This window comes from Dendropsophus ebraccatus, chromosome 3 (assembly GCF_027789765.1).
Source record: "Dendropsophus ebraccatus isolate aDenEbr1 chromosome 3, aDenEbr1.pat, whole genome shotgun sequence".
Classification (NCBI taxonomy): Eukaryota; Metazoa; Chordata; class Amphibia; order Anura; family Hylidae; genus Dendropsophus; species Dendropsophus ebraccatus.
This window is the reverse complement of record NC_091456.1, coordinates 183787882-183810716: the sequence shown is the minus strand read 5'-3', so window position 1 is coordinate 183810716 and position 22835 is coordinate 183787882. Positions and strand designations below refer to the sequence as shown.

General features: G+C 43.9%; 1 protein-coding gene across 4 annotated transcripts in view; it reads left to right on the top strand.

The window, feature by feature from the left end:
• Window positions 1–18657, top strand: part of RUSC2 (RUN and SH3 domain containing 2) — a 48685-nt gene extending 30028 nt beyond the window's left edge. For 3 of the 4 annotated variants that reach the window (XM_069963300.1, XM_069963301.1, XM_069963302.1), the window contains exons 3-12: window positions 1854–2639; window positions 3208–3405; window positions 5245–5379; window positions 5673–5749; window positions 7396–7570; window positions 9614–9719; window positions 9814–9860; window positions 10802–11660; window positions 13285–13440; window positions 16796–18657. In XM_069963300.1, the coding sequence (XP_069819401.1) occupies window positions 1854–2639; window positions 3208–3405; window positions 5245–5379; window positions 5673–5749; window positions 7396–7570; window positions 9614–9719; window positions 9814–9860; window positions 10802–11660; window positions 13285–13440; window positions 16796–16952 (2696 nt within the window). In that variant the 3' untranslated portion in view covers window positions 16953–18657. The remainder of the gene's footprint in view (window positions 1–1853; window positions 2640–3207; window positions 3406–5244; window positions 5380–5672; window positions 5750–7395; window positions 7571–9613; window positions 9720–9813; window positions 9861–10801; window positions 11661–13284; window positions 13441–16795) is intronic. The other variant, XM_069963304.1, reaches the window with a different exon arrangement.
• The last annotated feature ends 4178 nt before the right edge of the window (window positions 18658–22835 follow it).

The window sequence follows — 22835 nt, the reverse complement described above, 5'->3', positions numbered from 1 at the left end:
TGACAGGGTGGCGGAACCTGCTTTGACTACTGATTGGAGACCATTATGAGCAGCGTGTAAAGTCAGGGCGAATGGATTAGATGTTCTCAGTATTAGGCCTTGCGTTCCCTACATAGTAACTCTTTAAGGTACAAGCCTGTTAACCTGGAAGCAAAAATAAATCTGTTGATATATCTATATGATTATATGAAGAGTGACATTATACAAATTTAGGCTAGGTTCACACCATATAATTTGAGTATGTCTGTGGTATATGTCAGTATAGGTTAAAATTTGACAGGTGTCAGGGGCATGGGCGAACATAAGAACCAGTCCTTACTTACCTTCCCCGTGCCCTAGATGCACCATGTGACCGGGTCCGGGACCTCAGCCGGAAGTTTTTTTCCCCATGTCACGACTCGGGGAAGACAGCCCACTTAGCCAATCAGTGACTGGAGCAGTGTCCTGTCCCAGTCACTCACTGGCTGAGCGGCCAGTCCATCAGCCGGGTTGTGATGTCTGCTCTGGTGGAGATCCCGGGGGTCCTGAAGCGGCGATTAGATGCTGGAGAGGAATGGGGAGAGGTGAGTTAGCATAGTTTTTTATGTTCCCCCATACCCCTGCATTTTGAAAAAAGGTTTAAATGATTGAACTTGTCCTTTAACTTTAAAGGTCCGGACATAATAAATTCTTTCAGTCTATATCATGAACATATAGTCCATTAAAGTGAATGGGCCCGCAGCGGTCACCTATGTAGACCACAGACACGCTCCAATTTTGTAATGTGAACATAGCCTTAAAAACAATGGCTTAACAGGCAATATTATATAGGATAGACTTAGTACCATGTTACATGGGCCATTGAGCAGGGTTAGTGAACGCCAATCTGTTAGACCGTCGCTTGCTTCCAGAGCCTATTGGTTTGATGATCATGTAGCAAAAGCTGCATAGTTATCATTAGATATCATTCCCTGTAGTAATGACAATGATCAGCTGATTAAAGGGTGGCATCGGTATACAAAAAATAATAAGCTATGCTGACCTCTCCAGGCATTAGCGATAGCGATAGGGGTATTCCAGCGTATATAGAAAATAATAAAGTCCATGTCCATGTTCCTCCTGCAATGTCTCTGCATCCCCCGCTAGCACTTCCGAACCCATCTCTGCAGTGACAGGCCACTCAGCCAATTACTCGCCACGGTGCTATCTCGTCTTAGTCAGTTATTGGCTGAGTGGGCTGTCACTGTAGAAGTTGTGTCGGCAGCAGTCAGCGGGGGACACAGAGACAAGACAAGGCATAGAAGACTTAGATACCTTGAATCAGCAACAGTATATTATAGGCTTAGATACACTGGTTCTTTGGATAGTATCCAATAGACTGAACTCAGGTAGATACAGCTTTGTTGATAAGCTCTTTAGTAGAGGTATATATTTCTGCACAATGGCCATGATGTGAAATATATCTCTCTGTTACTAGAGACAAAAATTCCCTGACAATAGGCAGTGGACAGTAGATTGCAAAAAAGGGAGACACCTAGTGGCCACCAAGAGTTTAGGGCTGTTTTTCTGTGGTAAGGAGTAATTTTTAGTAAATAGAGTGATTTACAAATTTGTTAGGAATCACATAAGCTATCAAATGGTGGAGGTTGTTTGAAACCATAGTGCCCATTGCGGAGGAACCCCATTGTCTAAGCTCCAGAGCCATTGCAGCCATTGCATCCCCTATAGTTATGTTGCTCCTGCTAGCAGCCCTGTTCCGTATATTGTGGTTCTTCTTCATTGCGAAACCACAGGACTCAATTGAAATTAGGTTATATATAATATTAATTTATGATAAAATAATCTAATGGACTGTGTCTCTTGTTGTCACACAGGTATGGGAGCTGAGGCCAAACCAGTTTTCCGCTACAGCAAAGACCAACGTCCGACCACCTTACCGATACAACCGTTTGTTTTCCAGCATCATTTCAGCAAACCTAAAACTCGGCCCCTGCACAGTCACTTCACATCCAGCCTATCCCAGCTGTATGGACTGTCAAGCAATCGATCATCCAGTCAACATAATGTGTCAGAATCTCAGTCTTCGGCACCAGGCACTCTGGCCGGGCAGATGGAGGTCAATAGTAGCCATAGTAGAATCATCAATGTGCCTGGAAAACTTTCCCTGGAAGGACTGTCGACGATCAAAGATGATCAGAATGCAAAGCAAGTACCAGAATCGACTCGACCATCTCCATTGGGCAGTTACTCTCCAATCCGGAGTAATGCCTCGTTCTTTCAGAGTATGGACTCTGGTTCCTCCAGCTCTCCATCTCCAGAAAAAGCCAAGGAGAACCAACCACCTAGAAGTCGCTCCTGTCCAGTATCGGCCAATCTCCTTCCTTTAAGAGCCACACAGGTCCGAGGGACCACATTACCTGGAGCTGCCAAACCTACTCGGAAGTATGATGGGTCTCCCAAGATTGAGGTGCCAAGGCCACTAGTCAAGAGGGAACCACTCAAGGAACCGAGCACACAAGTTTCGAAACATGGACTTCCACCCATTAATTCTCTACCCCTACTAACTACGGTTCATCATGAGGTTACCCAGCCTGTCCGGACCGAAGAAGACAAACCCAAACGGGTCCCTGAAAATATCATGATATCAAGACCTGTTAATGGTATGAAAACATCATAGATTCCAGTTCTTAAATGGGAATTTTGAAATCATTATTCCTAGCCTTTGTTGGGGGTAGTAGTTCTTTCTTTCTTTGACCACATGAATGTAATGCTATAATTGCCATTAAAACAATAGAAACTTTGGAAGACCCAATGATAAGCCGATCGGCTGCTTCAGTCACCATATGGAAGTATTGTACATGGCTACTGTATAAATGGAAGCTGTGATGTCATTGAAAACGAATGATGAAAAAGGTTTTTAAAAGGGATAACTATCTGATTCTGATCAGCTATATCCACATTCTTAAGAACGGGGTCAAGAGTAACACATGGGTAACATGGGGTCTATCCGCAGTAGATACATTGGCTTGCTTGCATGGCGGTACTGTCCACCAGAATATATCTTCTCCTCTATTGCTTGCACTAACATCACATTGTTGATAGCTGCTGGGGTTTGGTTGCTGCTCTTTTCACTTGACCTTGATCTTTTCACTAATTCTGGTCACTTCTTCCTTCTCTTTCTCTCTGTACTCTTACTATTTGCTCTGATTGTTGGCGGCCACTGTATAGCCAATCACCTGTCCCCTCAAGCGCTGAAGTGGAGGGAGTATAGGCGCCGGAACCCATTGGGTCTCGACCGCGTTCATGGGCTGCCAGGACTGTCTGGGAGTCTGGACAGAAGGCAGGAGACGAAGATAGTGAGAAGGAACCATTTCTTCGACTTTCCAAGCAGTATCAACGGCAACAGTTTACACTCACGCTTCCACGGTGCGATGTGAATGATACATGAATGATCTACATGAGTATACGGTAGAAGAAAATGGGGGGGAGAATGGAAATTGTAAATTTCAGCAATGGATTTAGTAGTGAATGCATGATGTGGGTAGAACTGCATAAATTCATTACAGACAATGGGAAAACAGAGAAAAGGAAGGGAGGAAAGGAAGGAAGGAAGGAAGGGAAGTAAGAAGGTAAGAAAGGAGGGAGGGAGGGCAGGAAGGAAGAGGGAATGTAAGGAGGTAGAGAAGAAGGAAAGGAAGGAAGGGAGGGCAGGAAGGAAGAGGAAAGGTAAGGAGGGAGGGAAGGAAGAAGTAAACAAAGGAAGGGAGGGAAGAAATGGGGGAGGACAGGAAAGAAAGGAGGGAGGGGAATAAGGGAGGGAAGGTAGGGAGGAAAGAAGGAAAGAAAGTAGGGTGGAAAGGAAGGAAGAGGGAAGGTAGGTAGGGAACAGAGGAAGGAAGAGGGAAGAAGGAAGTAAAGGAGGGAGGAGAGGAAGGAAGAGGGAGGGAAGAAGGAAAGAGGGAAGGGGGAAATGAAGAGCGAAGGTAGGAAGGGAAGAAGGAAAGAAGGGGGGAGGAAGAGAGAAGGTAGGGAGGAAAGAAGGAAGGAGGGAAGGTATAGAGGAAAAAAGGAATAAAAGGAGGGAGGACAGGAAGGAAGAGGGAAGGTAAGAGAGGGAGGGAGGAGGAAGAGGGAAGGAAGGGGTAGGAATGAGTATGTGATATAAGGATGCAATAAGGATGTTGGAATTAATCACCTATAGTACACTGGTATGAATGTTTAGCAGGAGGGGCTTTGCAAATGAATTAACCCTATGTACAGACATAGGAATGAAAAAAGTATTCAATGGTATATGTGGAGATACTAGAAATAAATGAATGATTGAATGATATGCAGAAAGCGTATATTTAGGAAGAGGAATATAGGAATACATGAATTATATGCATGTATATTAAGGAAAATAAATGATTCAGTAAATAATATATGGAAGTAATAATGCTATGCATAATGGTAGGAATTATTGAATACTACAGAGAGGTGGAATTAGGAAACTGAATTATGTATATAGGGATCTGGAAGCAATATATATATGCAGAAGGAGGTTTATAGTATTGTGAAGGAATGAATGAACAAAAAAGTCTATAAGTATAATAGTGATTTGTGTTAATTTTTTAAGGGGGAATGGTGTTAAGAAAGAAAAAAACATGAATGACAAGTATACAGCATGGTGTCTATGAATGAATGACTAGTATACAGCATGGTGTCTATGAATGAATGACTAGTATACAGCATGGTGTCTATGAATGAATGACTAGTATACAGCATGGTGTCTATGAATGAATGACTAGTATACAGCATGGTGTCTATGAATGAGTGACTAGTATACATCATGGTGTCTATGAATGAATGACTAGTATACATCATGGTGTGTGTGTGAATGAAGGACTAGTATACAGCATGGTGTCTATGAAGGAATGACTAGTATACAGCATGGTGTCTATGAATGAATGGCTAGTATACAGCATGGTGTCTATGAATGAATGACTAGTATACAGCATGGTGTCTATGAATGAATGACTAGTATACAGCATGGTGTCTATGAATGAATGGCTTCTAGAAATGAGTAATAGAGTAATTTGCAGAAAGAACATATCACAGTCTCAGGAGATGTCTGCTTTGTGGATGTCCCATTTTTGTCCCATGTTTCACACAATATTATGTGTCATTCTGAATGAATTTCACGACTTTCATATCCCCCCGCTCTCCTCACTGACATTGTATACGAGGTTTTTTTTAATACTTTTTTATGTTTTTTACCCACCACAGGAAAACCTTCATCTCTGATTTCCAGTGACTTTTTCCCCGACTACTTCTCGGTGACGGAGCGCCCCCCGGCAGAGTTCTGTCTGTCCCCAGACTGCAGCGTTGAATCTGTGTCTGTAGATCTCTTGCAGAAGAGGGGTAAGATCTATGGTGTCTATAGAGGGTAGAACAGGGGGAAATACAAAAATTGGCCTCTTCCAGGTGCTGCTAGACACTGTCATAGTCTATCTATGGCACAACAATGACTTCTCGATTTTTTTTACATCCTATAGGGACCACATCAACATATGGGTTCTCAACAGCCATTGAGATAGTGAAAAGATAACCTGGAATGGGCTCTTTCTCTCTAGGGATCGGATAGTTAGAGGCTTCTAAGAAATTGTGATACTTATCAAAGAAATAATGCCTGACTTTTTTGCACTCTCTTCCAGGGCTGGTGAAGGCGGTGAATACGGCGGTAGACCTGGTTGTGGCTCACTTTGGAACAAGCCGGGACCCAGGAGTAAAGGTCTGGCAGAACAGGACTAAAATCTATTGCATAAATATTCTGGATAATATATTAAATATTATAGAGTGTTGGAGAAGATTCCGGAGTCCCATCATGCCATGACAGCACTTCCTGCAAGAAACATAACTAGAAGAGTCTGGGCCCCCATAGCAAAATGTTTAATGCGCTTATCCTCCAACTCAAAAAAAAGTAAAAAAGATTTTAAAAAATGCCATATACCATACAAGTTTAGGAATAACATAAGCTCCAATATTTTATTCCCCCAGACCAGGTGTATTCAGACCAGTAGCAGATTATAATAGGTCCGTTTTGGGCGGTAGCTCATCACTGGCTCTCTCCTCTGCAGTCACCACTGACCTCTCTGACCTCTGAATAGCACTGTGAATAGCTCCCCCGCTGTGTTATCCTTTGTTCTCTGCTCTCAGCTGCCCGCTAATCTCCCTCCTCCTCTCTTCATAGAGCAGACAGGATCCGACTGATGAAAAAACAGTCGAGATTTCCTGATTCTGAGCAGTGGATGACAGAAAGGAGAGGAGGGGGGGACCTGGGAAAAGGCTTTTTACATGTAGATAATGGCATATTCGGCTAATAAACCCAATTACAAAGTTTCTTAAAATTGCCTGGACTATTGATTTCTGCAAAAAAAAAAAAAATTTAACGACAGTGACACTTTAAGCTCCTGGCATTGACCAGCAGGGTCATAACCAGCATCAGAACACTGTGTGCTGAGATGGTATATGTGTTTACCCCCCTCAAAAAAAAACAACTAAATACAAATTACGGTAAATAAATTACAAGTGCTGTATGTGAATTCTGTGTTATAAGGCTCAGCTGTCAGAGCAAAGGCACAGAAGTGTTGTCATCGGGACACTAACAAGGAAGATGTTCTCGCTTCTAAAAAGTGAATTGCTTTAGTTGTTTCCTGGATATAGAATGAAGCAACTTTTTAAACAGTCTTCATTAAAAATTTTCTATCATTTAACTGCTCAGAGATAGATTTAAAAAAAAATCTGTCAGATAGAGTTTCTGCTCTCTCTTTGTCTAGGTTCCTGTATACTTTGGAGAATATGCAAAACACTCAGAACACAAGACTAGCCAGATATCCCTCTGGGAAGGACCCAGCCAAGCGATGACTCCTGTAAGGAAACCATCGCTTCTTGGACTTAGGAAAGAACGATGGGGAGCTGGAAGGCAGGGAGAGAGGAACTTACTCATATACAGATGACATTTCCCCAGGATAAATACAGACGATGAAGATAATTTATGACATCATATATTTAGTGCAGTCAATAGTCGGCTATAGGAAGACGCTGGGATTATATTGATGAAGTGTCAGCTATAAATCCAGCAAACACTACACACGTACACAAACCGCCGGTAATTTACAGGTCCTGGAAATCCAATATTGCTGATAGTTCTCATTTGCTATGATTGATCAATGGATTCCACTCATGTCATCTACTTAAAGAGTACGCGCACCCTACATTTGAATCAGAGACTGCTGCCCTTTGAAGCCCCGCCCCTGGGACCCCTAGTGATTATTGGGGTTTCCAGCAGTCCGAAAATGTATTTAATGGGTAAATGGCTAAGTAGAAGTGTTCTCATGATGAAATCTGATGATAACTTATATCATACATTGTCTACAGGCCAAACTGGGGAACAGCTCCGTAAGCCCCAACATTGGACATCTGATCTTGAAATACTTGTGTCCGGCCATCAGGGACATCCTCAGTGATGGCTTGAAGCCTTGCGTGTTGGATGTTATTATTGGACAAAGAAGAAACATGCCATGGACGGTGGTGGAGGCATCAACCCAACTAGGTATGGTCACTGTTGGCTCAGTACATAGCTATGGGGAAACTGGGTCTCTGATCGGCCTTACTTAGTGACTACACCAGCCCTGAAACCCTCCGAACAACTAACCTACACACTAATGTTTGGTACGGCATAAAGTAATCTGGAGCCGAGAGCTGGCTATGACACCAGGTTACCCCCCTCTCGACTCTCCACTGAAAGATAACGTTGGTGGAGAGAAGGGTTTGGTACTATGGATTTTCACTGCCCGGCCCTTCACTCCACCATTTTATCTTGATGGAGCGTCTTGAGGCGCCCATACACCATATACCATCGACCAGCCAGCAGACTTTAGTATAAAGTGTATGGGTATACTGTAGATAGCAGTGGACTTTGGGGGATTTAAATCCAGAGAGACCAAGTAGAATCATTGGCCTTGAGCCCAGAAGCTGCTATTTCTACCTAACCAGCACAGTCAAGAGCACAGTCAATAAAACACTCATATTTAAAGGAATTGTCCATCTATTTTGTCCATCTAATTGTTACAGTTGCTTTAAAAAAAAGAAAAAAGAAAAAGCTTTGGTTTAAAGGGTTTATCCAGCACTACAACAGCATGGCCACTTTGTTCCAGAGACTCTTGTCTCCAGTTTGGGTTGGGGTTCTGTAACTCCATTCCATTAATGTAAATCAAGTTTAAAGGGGTTATCCAGCGCTACAAGAACATGGCCACTTTCCCCCTACTGTTGTCTCCAGTTTGGGTGGGGTTTTGAAACTCAGTTCCATTGAAGTAAATGGAGCTTAATTGCAAACCGCACCTGAACTGGAGACAACAGTAGGGGGAAAAGTGGCCATGTTTTTGTAGCGCTGGATAACCCCTTTCACTGCAAACCACACCTGACCTGGAGACAAGATCGGTGCTGTCTCTGGAAGAAGGCGGCCATGTTTTGTATCTCTGTATAACCCCTTTAAGTCCTGTAGCATATTCTTGTCCCTTATTTGCCCTCAGTTCAGTAGAAGTTCTGCCAAGTACCCGAAAGACTGTAAAGTGATGACTATCAGTTTAATTGTTGTTGTTAGGCAGTCTATCCCTGGCAACTAGATCGGCAAACAGGACTCAGGACATAATATTACCGCCTGATTGACATGCCATGTTTGTAAAAATGTACTGTCAGAGATATAGACCTTCCAATCCCCTATGTTTCCGCTTTGTTTTGATAACTTCATGTCCTTGATTACAACCCATTAAGGCAGGTCAGTTCAACTGCAATCTCATTGTCTGTCCAGGGTCAAAGAGATACTAATTCTCCTGAAGGGCCCTATTCCACGGGACGATTATCGTTCGCATAATCGTTAGCGATAAACGATCTCAAACGACCGCTGTTGCGAAAGACCTGAAATCGTTCGCCCATTTACATGGAATGAAAATCGTTACCTATGATCGTTCTTGCGGTCGTCTTGTCGTCGCTTTTGCGTTTGTCCCTACTGCGAACGACCGAACGACGTCTTATTCAATGCAAATGATTTGCGAACGAGCAACGATAAAAATAGGTCCAGGTCTTATGAAGCGATCAACGATTTCTCGTTCGGTCGTTAGTCGTTAACTGCTATTCAACCGAACGATTGTTGCTTAGATTCGAACGACTTAACGATAATCTGAACGAAAATCGTCCCGTGGAATAGGGCCCTAAGACTTGACTTAAAGGGACATCTGTGTTAAAGCTATTTTGCATATCCTTTCTTCCCAGAGTTCCCAGTGGTTCAGGAATGGGCTGTAAGTCTCCACACATCTCTATGACGGACTCTCCTTAAGAAGAATTAGTATCCCTTTGATTCAGGTTGATAGGCCTCTCACTAGCCAGCCAATACCCTGCTCCACAATGGAGAGGGGCAACAACCCCTCCTTTAAATATCTACTGACTTTGCTTTGTGATACAACTCCTTTAATCAGGTAGCTCTAGAAATAAACTTAGGTGGAGGACCTCTTGAAAATTTAAAAATCAATTTTAAAAAAATGTAACCGTATCACACTAAAACTTGTCACTTACCTGCATATGATATCTATCAATTCAGGTCCTTCCACCAAACTGCTGCACACTCTATGCCAGAAAGTGAACCAGTACTCCGAGCTGTCCAATCACAACCTGCGCTTCAATGCCTTCATCTTCGGCCTTCTCAAGTGAGTCCATGGTTCTGTTGTAGTAGACAAAGTTGTGGTTCCTGTAGTTTTCCTATAGTTGATAACATATTTTCATTTCCATTTGTTTTTTCAGTATCCGTTCACTTGAATTCTGGTTCAACCATCTGTATAACCATGAAGGTAAGTACGGCAGAGCTGGTTATTCAATTTATATATATATATATAACAGCCAGATCACTGCTTTTAGAGCAGAGTGATGGTCGGTAACCTAGACAACAAGCTGTCAGCAATGGGAAGGAGAGGGCAGCATATGAGGAGAAGGAGACAAGTTTGTTAAATGAATGTATTTAAAAAAAGTTTCACTCGATGAGTCCTACATGTTTAATTATATTAGTTGACATGGGAATAAATGATTCCAGAATAAGATTGTGTTCCATGCCAGTGGTCACACATGCTCAGAAGCTCCTGGTCAAACATGCTCAGCAGCTCAGCTTCAGTAACACATGTTCAGTAGCTTAGTCGTGGTCACATATGTTCAGTAGCTTAGTCGTGGTCACATATGTTCAGTAGCTTAGTCCTGGTCACATATGTTCAGTAGCTTAGTCCTGGTCACATATGTTCAGTAGCTTAGTCCTGGTCACATATGTTCAGTAGCTTAGTCCTAGTCTCACATGCTTTGTAGCTCAGTCCCTGTGACACATGTTCAGCAGCTCAGCTCCTGTCACACATGCTCAGTGTCTCAGTCCTGGTCACACTTACTCAGAAGCTCAGTCCTGGTCACACATGTTCAGAAGCTCAGCTCCATCACACATGGTCAGTAGCTCAGTCCTTTTCACACATGCTCAGTAGCTCAGTCCTGGTCACACATGCTCGATAACTCAGTCCCGGTCACACATGCTCACTAGCTCAGTGCTGATCACACATGCTCACTAGCTCAGTCCCGGTCACACATGCTCACTAGCTCAGTCCTGATCACACATGCTCAGTAACTCAGTCCTGGTCACACATGCTCACTAGCTCAGTCAACAGTGACTTTTAGCCTCCATAGAGGGATAAATCAGAGGTCATTTTATTTTTTGGGACAGTCCTGTGGAATAATGTATGTCTATTCCTCTCTCTAGATATCATCTGGGCTCACTATGACCCTGTCGGCTTCCTGTCCGTATCTCATGGGGTTTGCCAACCTCTGTTTGAAGAACTTCTTCTCCTTCTCCAGCCTCTGTCTCTTTTACCATTTGACTTGGACCTTCTGTTTGAGCACCACTTAGCTCAGATGAGCCGAGAGCAGCAGCAGAAAAAGGAGATGCTCCGTGTGAAACAGGACCTCATGCAGTCCGTTCACTCCACCATACAGCTCATGAGAAGCCGAGACGAGGAAGAGCAGACCAGCCAAGAAAGAAAGAGTCTTGAGAAGACCTCTTCAGAGGAGTCCTGCAGCAATGAGAGGCCGACAGGGGAAGGTGCCTCCTCTGCGGATCTTGACCAAGAGCACAAGAAAGAGACTACAATGGAGGTGAAGAGGGACAAGCAGGCTGGGTGGTGGTATCAACTAATGCAAAGCTCCCAGGTCTATATCGAGAACTCAACAGACACAGCCAGGTTTACGCGCCAAGATAGGAGAAGGCCTGGAAGTGGTGGAACACCCAAAAAAGTGCCACCCCCCAGAGAGGGTGTTGTAGATGGAGCAGAGGCTTGTCCTTGTGTAGAAGGTATAGTAGAAGATAAACCTTGTAAGAAAGAGATGAGAGAGGATACACAAAAGGATAATCGTAAGTCGTGGATGGGCAGTCCCCCCGAGTCTGTGCTCAATGAACTCAAACAAGGGCAGGAAAAAGAAAATGGACACTCACAAAAGACCGCCCAGCCCAGTGGTCAAGAGCAAGGTGCGGCCAAGGAGAATGTACAAAGCAGCCCTGCCAGGAAATGGGGGCACTTATTCGGGTCAAGGAGGCCTATGAGCGAAGCAAAGCAGACCAACAGGTAAGACTCACATACCCAAAAACCTGGAGACTATAGAAATAATACATTTATTGTGTTAGATATGAACCATGCGGAGATGTCTGCTACATCAGGTGGACAAAGCTTTAGGGGGAAACTCATGCTAATGTAGGTGGTACCAACGGCAAAGCATGGGTGGGGGGGGGGCAGCATCTGGGGTAAGGCCAGTATTGTACCCCCTTACATAGCAGTGTACTAATACAGTCCTGTAAGGAGTGCCACCAACCCTCTACTTGTGTCACTTTAGCGTTGCATTAAATGACACCATACAATGTTCGAGAGAGCACCGAACTCGTATATCTGTCCCTCTTTCTCTTTCTCTCTCCTATCTATCTATCTATCTATCTATCTATCTATCTATCTATCTATCTATCTATCTATCTATCATCTATCTCCTATCTATCTATCTATCTATCTATCTATCTATCTATCTCCTATCTATCTATCTATCTATCTATCTATCTATCTATCTCCTATCTATCTATCTATCTATCTATCTATCTCCTATCATCTATCTATCTATCTATCTATCTATCTATCTATCTATCTATCTATCTATCTATCTCCTATCTATCTATCTATCTATCTATCTATCTATCTATCTATCTATCTATCTCCTATCATCTATCTATCTATCTATCTATCTATCTATCTATCTACCTGAAAGGGATTAATAGTGTCGAGATTGTGGCAGCAGTCACATGATCACTTCTATATTTCCCTTCATTCTGGTACATGTACAACCTGCTTGCTTAACCTTCTCCCGCCACCGCACTGTTAATTAACATCGCTGCAGCCTATGCCCGATGCTGCAGCAATGTTAATTAACGATTCAGGATGATACAGGCGCAGGAGCTGCGCCTGTGTCATCCGCGGTGGGTCCCGGCTATCAGTGATAGCCGGGGATCCGATGCAACTCTCAGCCGCGCTCCGATGCTGAGAGTTAACCCTATAGATACTGCGGTCAGCACGACCGCAGCATCTATAGGGCTCCAGACAGAGAATTCTCCCTCTACAGAGGGAGAATTCTCTGTCCGCTGTCCATCGTGGTTCTGCGAAATGATTGCAGAGACCCGATGGTAGCCATGGAAACGGGAAACCTCAGGCTTCCGGTTTCCTGGCTATGGAAGCCGGCGGGGTCGGGAGGAAAGGCTGGCCACGCGGAGTGCGCGCCCGTGAGCTCTGCCCCCTCCCCTCTCTCCCCTGCCGCTGTTACAAGATAGTAACAGCGACAGGGGACAGGCGGAGAGGGGGCAGACACAGGGACATCAGCTTATGGGATCATTATGATCCCATAAGCTGATGTCCTAAAACGACCTGAGCATTGAGGAATCAATGACCCCAGGTCGTGAAAGGGTTAAGGAAACAGCTAATTTAATGTCATTGGTCGGAATATCCCTTTAATTATATACTATATGTAGCTCCTATAGAGTGTGACACCATTGTCAAGAGCAGCATGCACTGGTTAGGTAACAGGTGTACATCACCATACTTCTCTGGCTTTGATTCTATTGATAGAATGATTACAGCTTCAGTACAGTTTTGCACTTTTCTTCCTATAAATGTTTGATGACCCTTGCTGTCCCTGGTCGTGTCTCCGCCACAGGCTGCCCTCGGGCTGGCTCAGCCTCGATAAGTCGGTGTTCCAGATGGTGGCTCAGACAGTGAGCGCAGGAATCTGGGGAGAGGCTTCTTCTGAGAGAGAAAGCATGTCAGGAGAAAGAGGAGCCGGAGCGGAGTCTCCATTGTCCCAGAACCCTCAGTAAGTTCCCCAGCAGATTCTTTGCTACATTGTTCCATTTATATATCAAAGATTATTGGCAGAAAAATCCCCCCCTGTCCATCTAGTCCGCCCTTCTATTGTTACCCTTCTTAGGATAGATATGTACATACCAGGCAGGTTTACATTCACTTACTGTAGATTTACCTACCACATCTGCTGGAAGTTTGTTCCAAGCATCTACTACTCTTTCAGTAATGTTTTGTTTCTGATCTTTCCCCCAATAACCTCAGATTGTGCCTCTTGTTCTTGTGTCCAGTTTCTTCCCTCTTGAACCCTATATAATCCTTTAAAACAAATGTACCAATTTGAGTAGTCATTTTTTTTTTCACTACCTGATCCCGGTGGCGTGGACCATTTTTCAAAGCATCACCCAGTTCTTGCAATCGACCCGCTCTGTGCACTGGAGGCGGGGCTGAGACCCCAGTGTAATAATATCCCCTCCCCTCGGTGACGCGTCACCATTAGAATCAAATCTGTGCGTCACTGAGCGGAGGGGATATCGATACACTGGGGGTGCCAGGCCCACCATCAGCGTATAGCACAGAACGGTGCACATGAATAAATTGGTTGTGGGAATCGGGCAGCATTTAAAAAAATGGACTTCGCGGCCAACACCACGGCGCCATCGTAAAAATAATTCCACTACTTGCTTTAACATATTTTAAGGTTTTGTCCCCCCCTTTCCATTCTTTCCTCCAGACTATACAGATTTAGATCCTTAAAGGGGTACTCCGAAGACAAAAAATATGTTATTTAATTATTATTATTAACTATAATATAGATATTATTTTTTACCTACATATCCACTGGCGTTGAGTGGCAGCAGTACAGGGCGACACAACCCCTCTGCCGACACCAACGTTTGTGTTGGGATCAGTTCTCCTGCTCGGTGCTAGCGCTGCCGCACAGTTTTATACAGAGCAGGGTCCCGTTCCCCCAATGTACTGTATATTCTTATCTTTTATATATCTCATTTATTATATGAGTGGAAATGGTGAGGAACTGAAAAACATAACATTTAAAACATTGGAAAACCTTCTCATATTAATTAAAGGGATATTCCAGTTCCTAAAAACTTAGAGGCTGGATATTTTTTAGGGGCTAGAATACCCCTTTAATGAAATCATCACAAACCCTGCAACAGACTTTGCATAAGCAGTAGCACAAGCAAATAAAGGGAACCTTGTAACGTATCTTAACAGAGAAAAATAGTAGAAGGGAGGAGAAGAAGGAAGAGTTTGGTAAAAAGCGTGAGACAGAGGCAGAAAGATACACAGAGAAGCTGCTGAAAACTCTAGTATTATATCACAAGCCCAGTGCTGAATTCACATCTTACCCTACTCAGCACTGCTCTGTACTGTCCTCCATGCTGCTTCTGCTTCTGAGATATATTAGAGCAGGATCCCCTCTATTGTGTGTGTGTGCAGTGTATGGGAGACATCATAGCAGCTAGTCTACACCTACAAGGTTTACAGCTGAAGATGGCCCAGGTGGTCTTTCTCTGCCGACACTCTTTTCTGTTTCTATGAACTATGCAGAGGTAAAAACTGGTGAAAAATGCCATATACATGTTATATAACAGTGCCACTCCTTGTGTACACATACAACAGCTTATCCTAAATGTCTGTTGAAAGGTTAGTGGCCATATAAGCTCATGTACATGATTATAGTGATATTTTTGGCAGTACAGGGCCGGATTAAAGGGAGGGCACCCAGGGCACGTGCCCCGGGGCCTCCACCACTTAGGGGCCCCCAGCAGCCCGAACCCTAGCAGAACGATGCTGCTTACTGCTTACCCAGGATATTAGGCCATGTAAAAGGGCCCTAACACAGTGGGCAACAGCGCACAGAAAGTGCTGCGTTCTCACATTGCGTTATTAACACAAACACAATGTGGGAATACACTCTGATACTTAGTCCCCCGCTCCTGTCTCTAGGGCCTGACATCTTCCTCTGCACTGCAGCCTCTAGTGACCATCACATGCGTAACAGAGGAGGATGCTGAGCCATACAGCCAGGAGGGAGGAGGGGTCTGTGCTAAGTTGCCTACAGTAAGCAACCATCTGTACAGATGTATACAGTACAGTATCTGTACAGTATAGTTTATTTATTTATTTATTTGGGGAGGGGGGGGGGGGAATTGTCACCCGGGGCCTCCACCAACCTTAATCTGGTCCTGTCACAGTATATGGATTGAAGAACAGGAAGATACCATTTGTCCTGGCCGCCTTGTTATCTCCATGCTGTGACTCTCACACAGGGGATGGAATCTCACAGACAGCATCTGTGCACACATCACATCAGCCGCCCCCAAATCACACAGACAGATGCACACTTGTTTACATGTTTGTCATAATCAATCCTTATATCTGTCTATCACAGAGGAGGCCGCTACCTGCCAGTGCTAGTCACTTCTCATCTTCCATCTCACAGATCTCATTTTATTTTATTTTTTAGCATTCTCACTGCGTACTTGAAATGTATAAGATGTTACCTGCAGTCCCATGTAACACCACAGATAACACAATGATAACTCTCTGAGTACAGATAATGTAGTAGATGTGTCCTGCAGTCCTATGTAACACCACAGATAACACAGTAATATCTCAAAGTACAGATAATGTAGTAGATGTGTCCTGCAGTCCTATGTAACACCACAGATAATACAGTGATATCTCTGAGTACAGATAATGTAGTAGATGTGACCTGCAGTCCTATGTAACACCACAGATAACACAGTGATATCTCTGAGTACAGATAATGTAGTAGATGTGACCTGCAGTCCTATGTAACACCACATATAACACAGTGATAAATCTCTGAGTACAGGTAATGTAGTAGATGTGACCTGCAGTCCTATGTAACACCACAGATAACACAGTGATATCTCCGAGTATAGAGAATGTAGTAGATGTGACCTGCAGTCCTATGTAACACCACTGATAACACAGTGATAACTCTCTGAGTACAGATAGTGTAGTAGATGTCACCTGCAGTCCTATGTAAGGCCACAGATAACACAGTGATAATTCTCTGAGTACAGATAATGTAGTAGATGTCACCTGCAGTCCTATGTAACACCACAGGTAACACAGTGATATCTCTAAGTACAGCTAATGTAGTAGATGTCACCTGCAGTCCTATGTAACACGTCTGGAGATGGTAGATGCCGTCCGAGGACATGGATACATGAATAGGCTCAGGGTGCATCCACCTTCTCCAGGCAGCAGGATTTAAGTGCCAATTGGGTGCGAACCCCAACTTTCGACAAGTTCGCTCATCTCTACTATGGCTGCAACTCTCCCTAATGCATTTGTCACTTTTTACCCCCTAGACAGGCCAGTTCTTCATGTCACCACCCGGACCCCAAACAGAATGACATCAGCTTTGCATACGAGGCGCATTCGGACCAGCTACGGTGCGGGATGCGGAGCCGGAACCCCCTTATGCCCCTGAAGTTTGTTCCTCAGCCGGATAGAAGAGACTCCTAACATTCACGAGACACGTTGCGTTCAAGGAACTCGAAGACGGGGCTCATTCCGACAGCGGCATGAGGAACGCGCCAAGTTCTCTGCAGAACGGAGAGTATTTTCATGGTGTCTCTATTGACCTCTGGGAGGAAACTGGAGCATTATGACCGGACAAGTGTGGTGGGATAGTTCACATCGATACAGTATTCTTTCTTCCTGCGCCCAAACCAACGTGCACGTGTGCTAGCCGTGATATTGACGTGAGCTGTGCATGCAGACATCTTAGAATATACTGTGACTTTCCCCAATGCTTACATGTTGCCAGACTGGGCAAGCAAACTTTTTTTGGGATCTGCCTTCCCTGTCCCCGCCGCGTCATTCCTATGTAACTAGCACTTACGTATCAAAGGCTCTAAAAAATTTTTTGTTTTCCCCCCTTAGGATAGATAAGTAAGATTACCACCAGAAAAGCAAACCCCCAAGAGCTTATACTCTACTTGGTTACCGGAAGCACATACCATTTGCTGCTTATACTACGTCCGCTTGTGTCCTTGTATTAATATAGATGACGGCGTGCAGAAGGAAGATGGCCGGTGTAAGAAAAAAGTCCGAAAGGAGAAAGTCTGGAATTTCGAGATGTAATTTCAGGAACTTGAAGGATCATTGGAAGGTTGGGGGGGGGGGGGGTCTTGGAATTGGAGTTGGCTTGAGAAGATAAGTGATTACAATGAAGGTTTTAGTAGATGCAATCGCACATGGGCTCCTATGATTGGAGGCCCCCATCATGTATAAGGGATATAGCAATAGGCGTTGGAGTGGTTAGCCTCCATGCTTGCGTAGCTCCATGCAATAGCCCATTATGAGATGGGCTGCCAACACAGAAGGGAATGACAACAAGGATGGTAGATATTGCATTGGACCCCTATTATATGGTGGGAGAAAGCTTACATCATGGGGGCAATGGTAATAAGGATGGTAGATATTGCATTGGACCCTATTATATGGTGGGAGAAAGCTTACATCATGGGGGCAATAGCAATAAGGATGGTAGATATAGCGTTGGACCCCTATTATATGGTGGGAGAGATCTTACATCATGGGGGCAATAGCAATAAGGATGGTAGATATTGCATTGGACCCCTATTATATGGTGGGAGATCTTACGTCATGGGGGGACAAGGGCAATAGGGATGGTAGATTTTGCATTGGACCCCTATTAAATGGGGAGGGATCTTACGTCATGGGGACAATGGCAATAAGGATGGTAAATATTGCATTAAACCCCAATTATATGGGGGTGAGATCTTACATCATGGAGAACAATGGTAATAAGGATGGTACATATTATATTGGACCCCTATTATATGGGGGGGGGAGATCTTACGTCATGAGGGACAATGGCACTTTAAGCATAGACAGGCATTGACATACCATTCGGAGGGCACCCTGATATAATCATGTTAGATGTATATGTATACAGATGTATATAATATTACTTATTATCACTTCATAGGTGGCATATGCCCTCATCAATGGTCGGTGATGCCCAGGTATTGAATGGGCACCCGAGGCTTATTGCTTCATTCCTGAAGAAGGGGCTTTTGCTGATCTGGACACATACAGTAGATGGCATATTGCTGGTAGGCCGGAATGGCTCATTCCCTTTGCCATTGAGGAGAACATTTCACATTTAAAGCAACAATCTATAGCGACATTGTTAATACCCGTCATATTTATAGCTATGATATCCCTATTCTAATGTACACTCGACTTATTACTGCACTTTGTTCATTTCATTGACATTTTTTTTTTTTTTCTTGGATCCCAAGAGCTGACAATTCAGTCTCGGTGTCTGATCGGCCCCTAATGTTATAGGGGTATTTCAGCCAGATGCCCCTCATAAACGTAGTCGTGTTTTCTGCCGTAATTCCGAACCAGAATTAGTATTTGTACTACTGGATATTGAGCGTGAGAGTGATCATTGACCCAGTGGTTGTAGGGTATCTGGGTATCATTGCTTGTATGTATGAAGCTGTATATATAGATATGGCAGGCAGTGTGTGTGCTGGTTGCTTGCACTGTTAATATTATATACTGGATGATTCGCGTTGCTGTATACGAGAGGGGGGGAGGGGGTGCACCGTTGTATATAACAGAGCAAGACTGAGCTGCTGGTATCCTTGATGTATCCGTCATGTATATAAATGAAAGGATCTGCAGTTTGGTTGGGATCGGCCAGGACTAGCAGATGTGGGCATTGAACTCGCAGGTAAGAGTAAGGTAATAATAGGTTGTTACCTGCTGATCTTTCTTCTGAAAAATAATAATATTTATGTAATTAATATGAATATTATTTCATATTTTAAATCCTGTGTATAGAGCATGGTATTAAAAAAGGCATAAAAAGCAACCATGGTAACAGATCGGGACCCATGATGGGGCACACGGCGCCCGACAAACACATCTGCTCCTCCATGTGCAAAATACTGATGCTGGTTCTTCAGAGGAAGCCAAGGAGGCTCTTAAAGAACCTTTTCAGGTTAGAAAAGATGACAAAAAACAGAGGGAACCCCATTCACTTTCTTTACGATGCCAATGAAATGGTGCTCATAGACGTAAACATAGATATTTGGGTTAACCAGGCCACCACAACTGGGGCCTGTGCACCATGGGGGTCTAAAGGCCTTTGGCCCATTTGTGATTAATGCTCACAGTTAAATTCTGGGTTGCTCTGACTGACAGAGGAAGAAGCCATTGGCTTCCTGCTCTGCTAGTCTCTCCCCACTCACATACTCACCTGGCCTGCACAGCCCCCCGATGCTGGGAGATGTCACCTGATGTGTGCCAGGGAGCTGGGAGAACAAAGGAATGCCAGTGGACTCTGCTGGGCCAGGTGAGTATGAGGGGGTTGGGGGTCTGTACAGGATTCTTGGGGCCCTGTACAATTTTTTGTTATGCTCCCCCCTGGATCCTAGCTACACCCCTGTATGCATGGCTGTAGATGGTGATTAGACTGATGCAAGTCCTGGGGTAATTAATGGTTAACCCTTATAGAATGGTACAAGGGAAATAAGCTAATATACCAACATGATGTTGATTAATGGGAGAAGACTACTGGGAGAAAATGTTACCATCCAGATAATAGTCACAAACAGGGATAGATTAAATGTACCCTGGGCCCGGGCTGCCCACCCAACCTGGGCCCCCTGTACAGTAGATACATACACTCACTGACACACACATACACACAGCACTTACAGCTATGTCTTCCCCATCTTCCTTTCTGCAGTCAGACCAATGTTGCTCCACACTGTAACTTTGAGGACCTGCGGGTCATGTGACTCAGGCCCTTAATTATTTTCCTTCTTTGTGTGCAGGAGTATAGGCTGGAGGGTGAATTGTTACCCTCCTTCAGTTTCAGCAGGGCCTGAGACAAGGACTTTATGTTGCTGACAACACTGATGTGGACGGTTTGGATGGCCAAGGGCCCCCCAGGAGCCTCAGGTCCATACTGCCCCCACATTATAATCTGCCCCTGGTAACGAAGATACATTGGCCCAGATTTAGTGTAAACTTAGACTAGACACTCTTTAAATCTGCTATATTTACACCACCTAGTACTTGGCTAAAAGTCCACAAGAATTTTGAGCCAAATTACGTTGTATTTTTTTTTTTTTTTTTTGTGTGCAAAATAGACCACACCCCATATTCCATAAACCACGCCCCTCTTTTATACCAGGTGAAAAGTGTCTAACAGCTACAGAAAAATGTATAATAAATGTGGAGAAAAGTCCTGTGCGCCACTTTTTCAGCAGAGACACCTAAGTAAATCTGGGCCATTGTGACTATTACACTATATATCATACTATATATTGTGCCAGACCTGAGTATGTTTGTTGGTGTTACTAAATATAGGTGAAACGAGTAATAATATGGAGGATACAGAGACTTTGACTATAGCAGGAGGGGCAGAATAGTCATAGTCTGCATATCTGATAATGAGGCTTCCATATGGGATTATACTTGTTTGGGAGGAATGATAAAGATGAAGAGGTACAACTTTTGGGGGTGGATTGTTTGTGATGCATTTTAAATAGTAACAAGTGGTCACAGAGGACAACTTATTATGTACCTTGTTAACATCTTTCATATCATTCATAAAGTAACCCTTCACCAAACCTTCCTCTAATGCTAAACAGAAATCCACCAAGCTTACAAAGAATGGTAACAATTAAAGACCACACAGAATCATTACTTCTGTCCCGGACGAGCCCCCAAGATTTCAGACATTGGGTCAAGGACCTAGGCCGAAGTTCATAATGGCTTATAGTGAACATTTTAATGTATTTTAATGTATTTTCAGTTAATTATAGTAGTATACCATCACCATTCATCTGCAGTGTGTTTTCATGAGGGGTAAGTAGAAAGTAGTGGTAATGTGCACCCTGCATAGCGAGGCTCATCGGTAGGAAACGTTACTGTCATTTGTACAGAATATCGACTCTCGTATCTCTGTCTCTACAGTCTTTTTTATTATATTTCTTAAAGGGAACCTGTCATCACTGCCTGAAGTTGTTGGGGCTTCTTCTTGCCCCATCAGCCTTGATTGAGAAAGATGGTGCTGGTTTACAAAGATACATGGGTATAGGAAGAGATACATGGTTATATGAAGAGATCTATCAATGAATGCTGTGGAAGAAGCCACCAGGGACCATCTAGGTGACTTGTGGTTCAAGCAGTATGAAAGTGATGACCGGTTCCTTATAAAGAAATCACCCACGTAACTCCGAAGCCATTTTTATAGAACCTTTTGCCTACATTTGCATGCTTTTACAATAATAACACAAATATAAATAAAAAAGGACTAGTCGTCAATCTCAAGACTGGTGAACGAAGACAAATCCATATATTTTCTGCAGGCCTCCTCGTAACTTTCCATCCTGGTTTCCAATATTTCCCCCATGTTATGCTGTATCTTCCTTTTTGGAAAGCCCACTTTCTTCAAGGGATTAGGAATGGGGTTAATCTGCAAAACTACTGGCGTATGTAGATCCGCTCGTGCCGAAACTAACCCTCGTCTGTTACATCTGCGCCTGTCATCTTGGTGTCTTCTGCCATATATATGTATATTTATTGGTTTGTTTATTTATTACGCATATTAATAAAAAAAAAAAAAAAAGGTGCTGAATATAAAAGTCTGTGTGATGATTATTTATTGCCATAGAGAGTTTTATTATAGATGATGTGATGGACCTACATATAAATACTGTATAGCAATTATGGGGGAGATTTATCAGACATGGTGTAAAGTGAACCTGGCCCAGTTGCCCCTAGCAACCAATCAGATTCCACCTTTCATTCCTCACAGACTCTTTGGAAAATGAAAGGTGGAATCTGATTGGTTGCTAGGGGCAACTGAGCCAGTTTCACTTTACACCATCATCCAGAACCAGTTGCACTGTCATTACACACCCGTCTCTTCCTGAACTATTTAAGAGCTGTGAACTGCCCCCCCCCCCACATACCCGACCCGACCAAACCCCCCCAACCTTGTGACCCCACCCGCCTCCTAGCCACATCTGAACCCACCCTACTCTTTCCCCCGGACCGCCCCTAGCCATTACAATGACTTACTTTTCACTGCCTTTGAGGCCCCACCAGGCGCACGCACGACGATAATGATGATGTGCGAGGGTCCGTCAGCCTCTGGTCACAGGGATTTGTGAAGCACAGAGGCCGACATTAAGTGGTCCTGTTCTTATAAGAGAGAATGACATTGACAGACAGAGAAGCGAGTCAGTGTTTTACAGTCAGTTCAGAACGCAGAGGGGCCCCCTAAGAGTCACGGGGCCCCCCAGGCAGCCGCCTAACCTGCCCAATGGGAAAGACGGTTCTGGTTGGGAC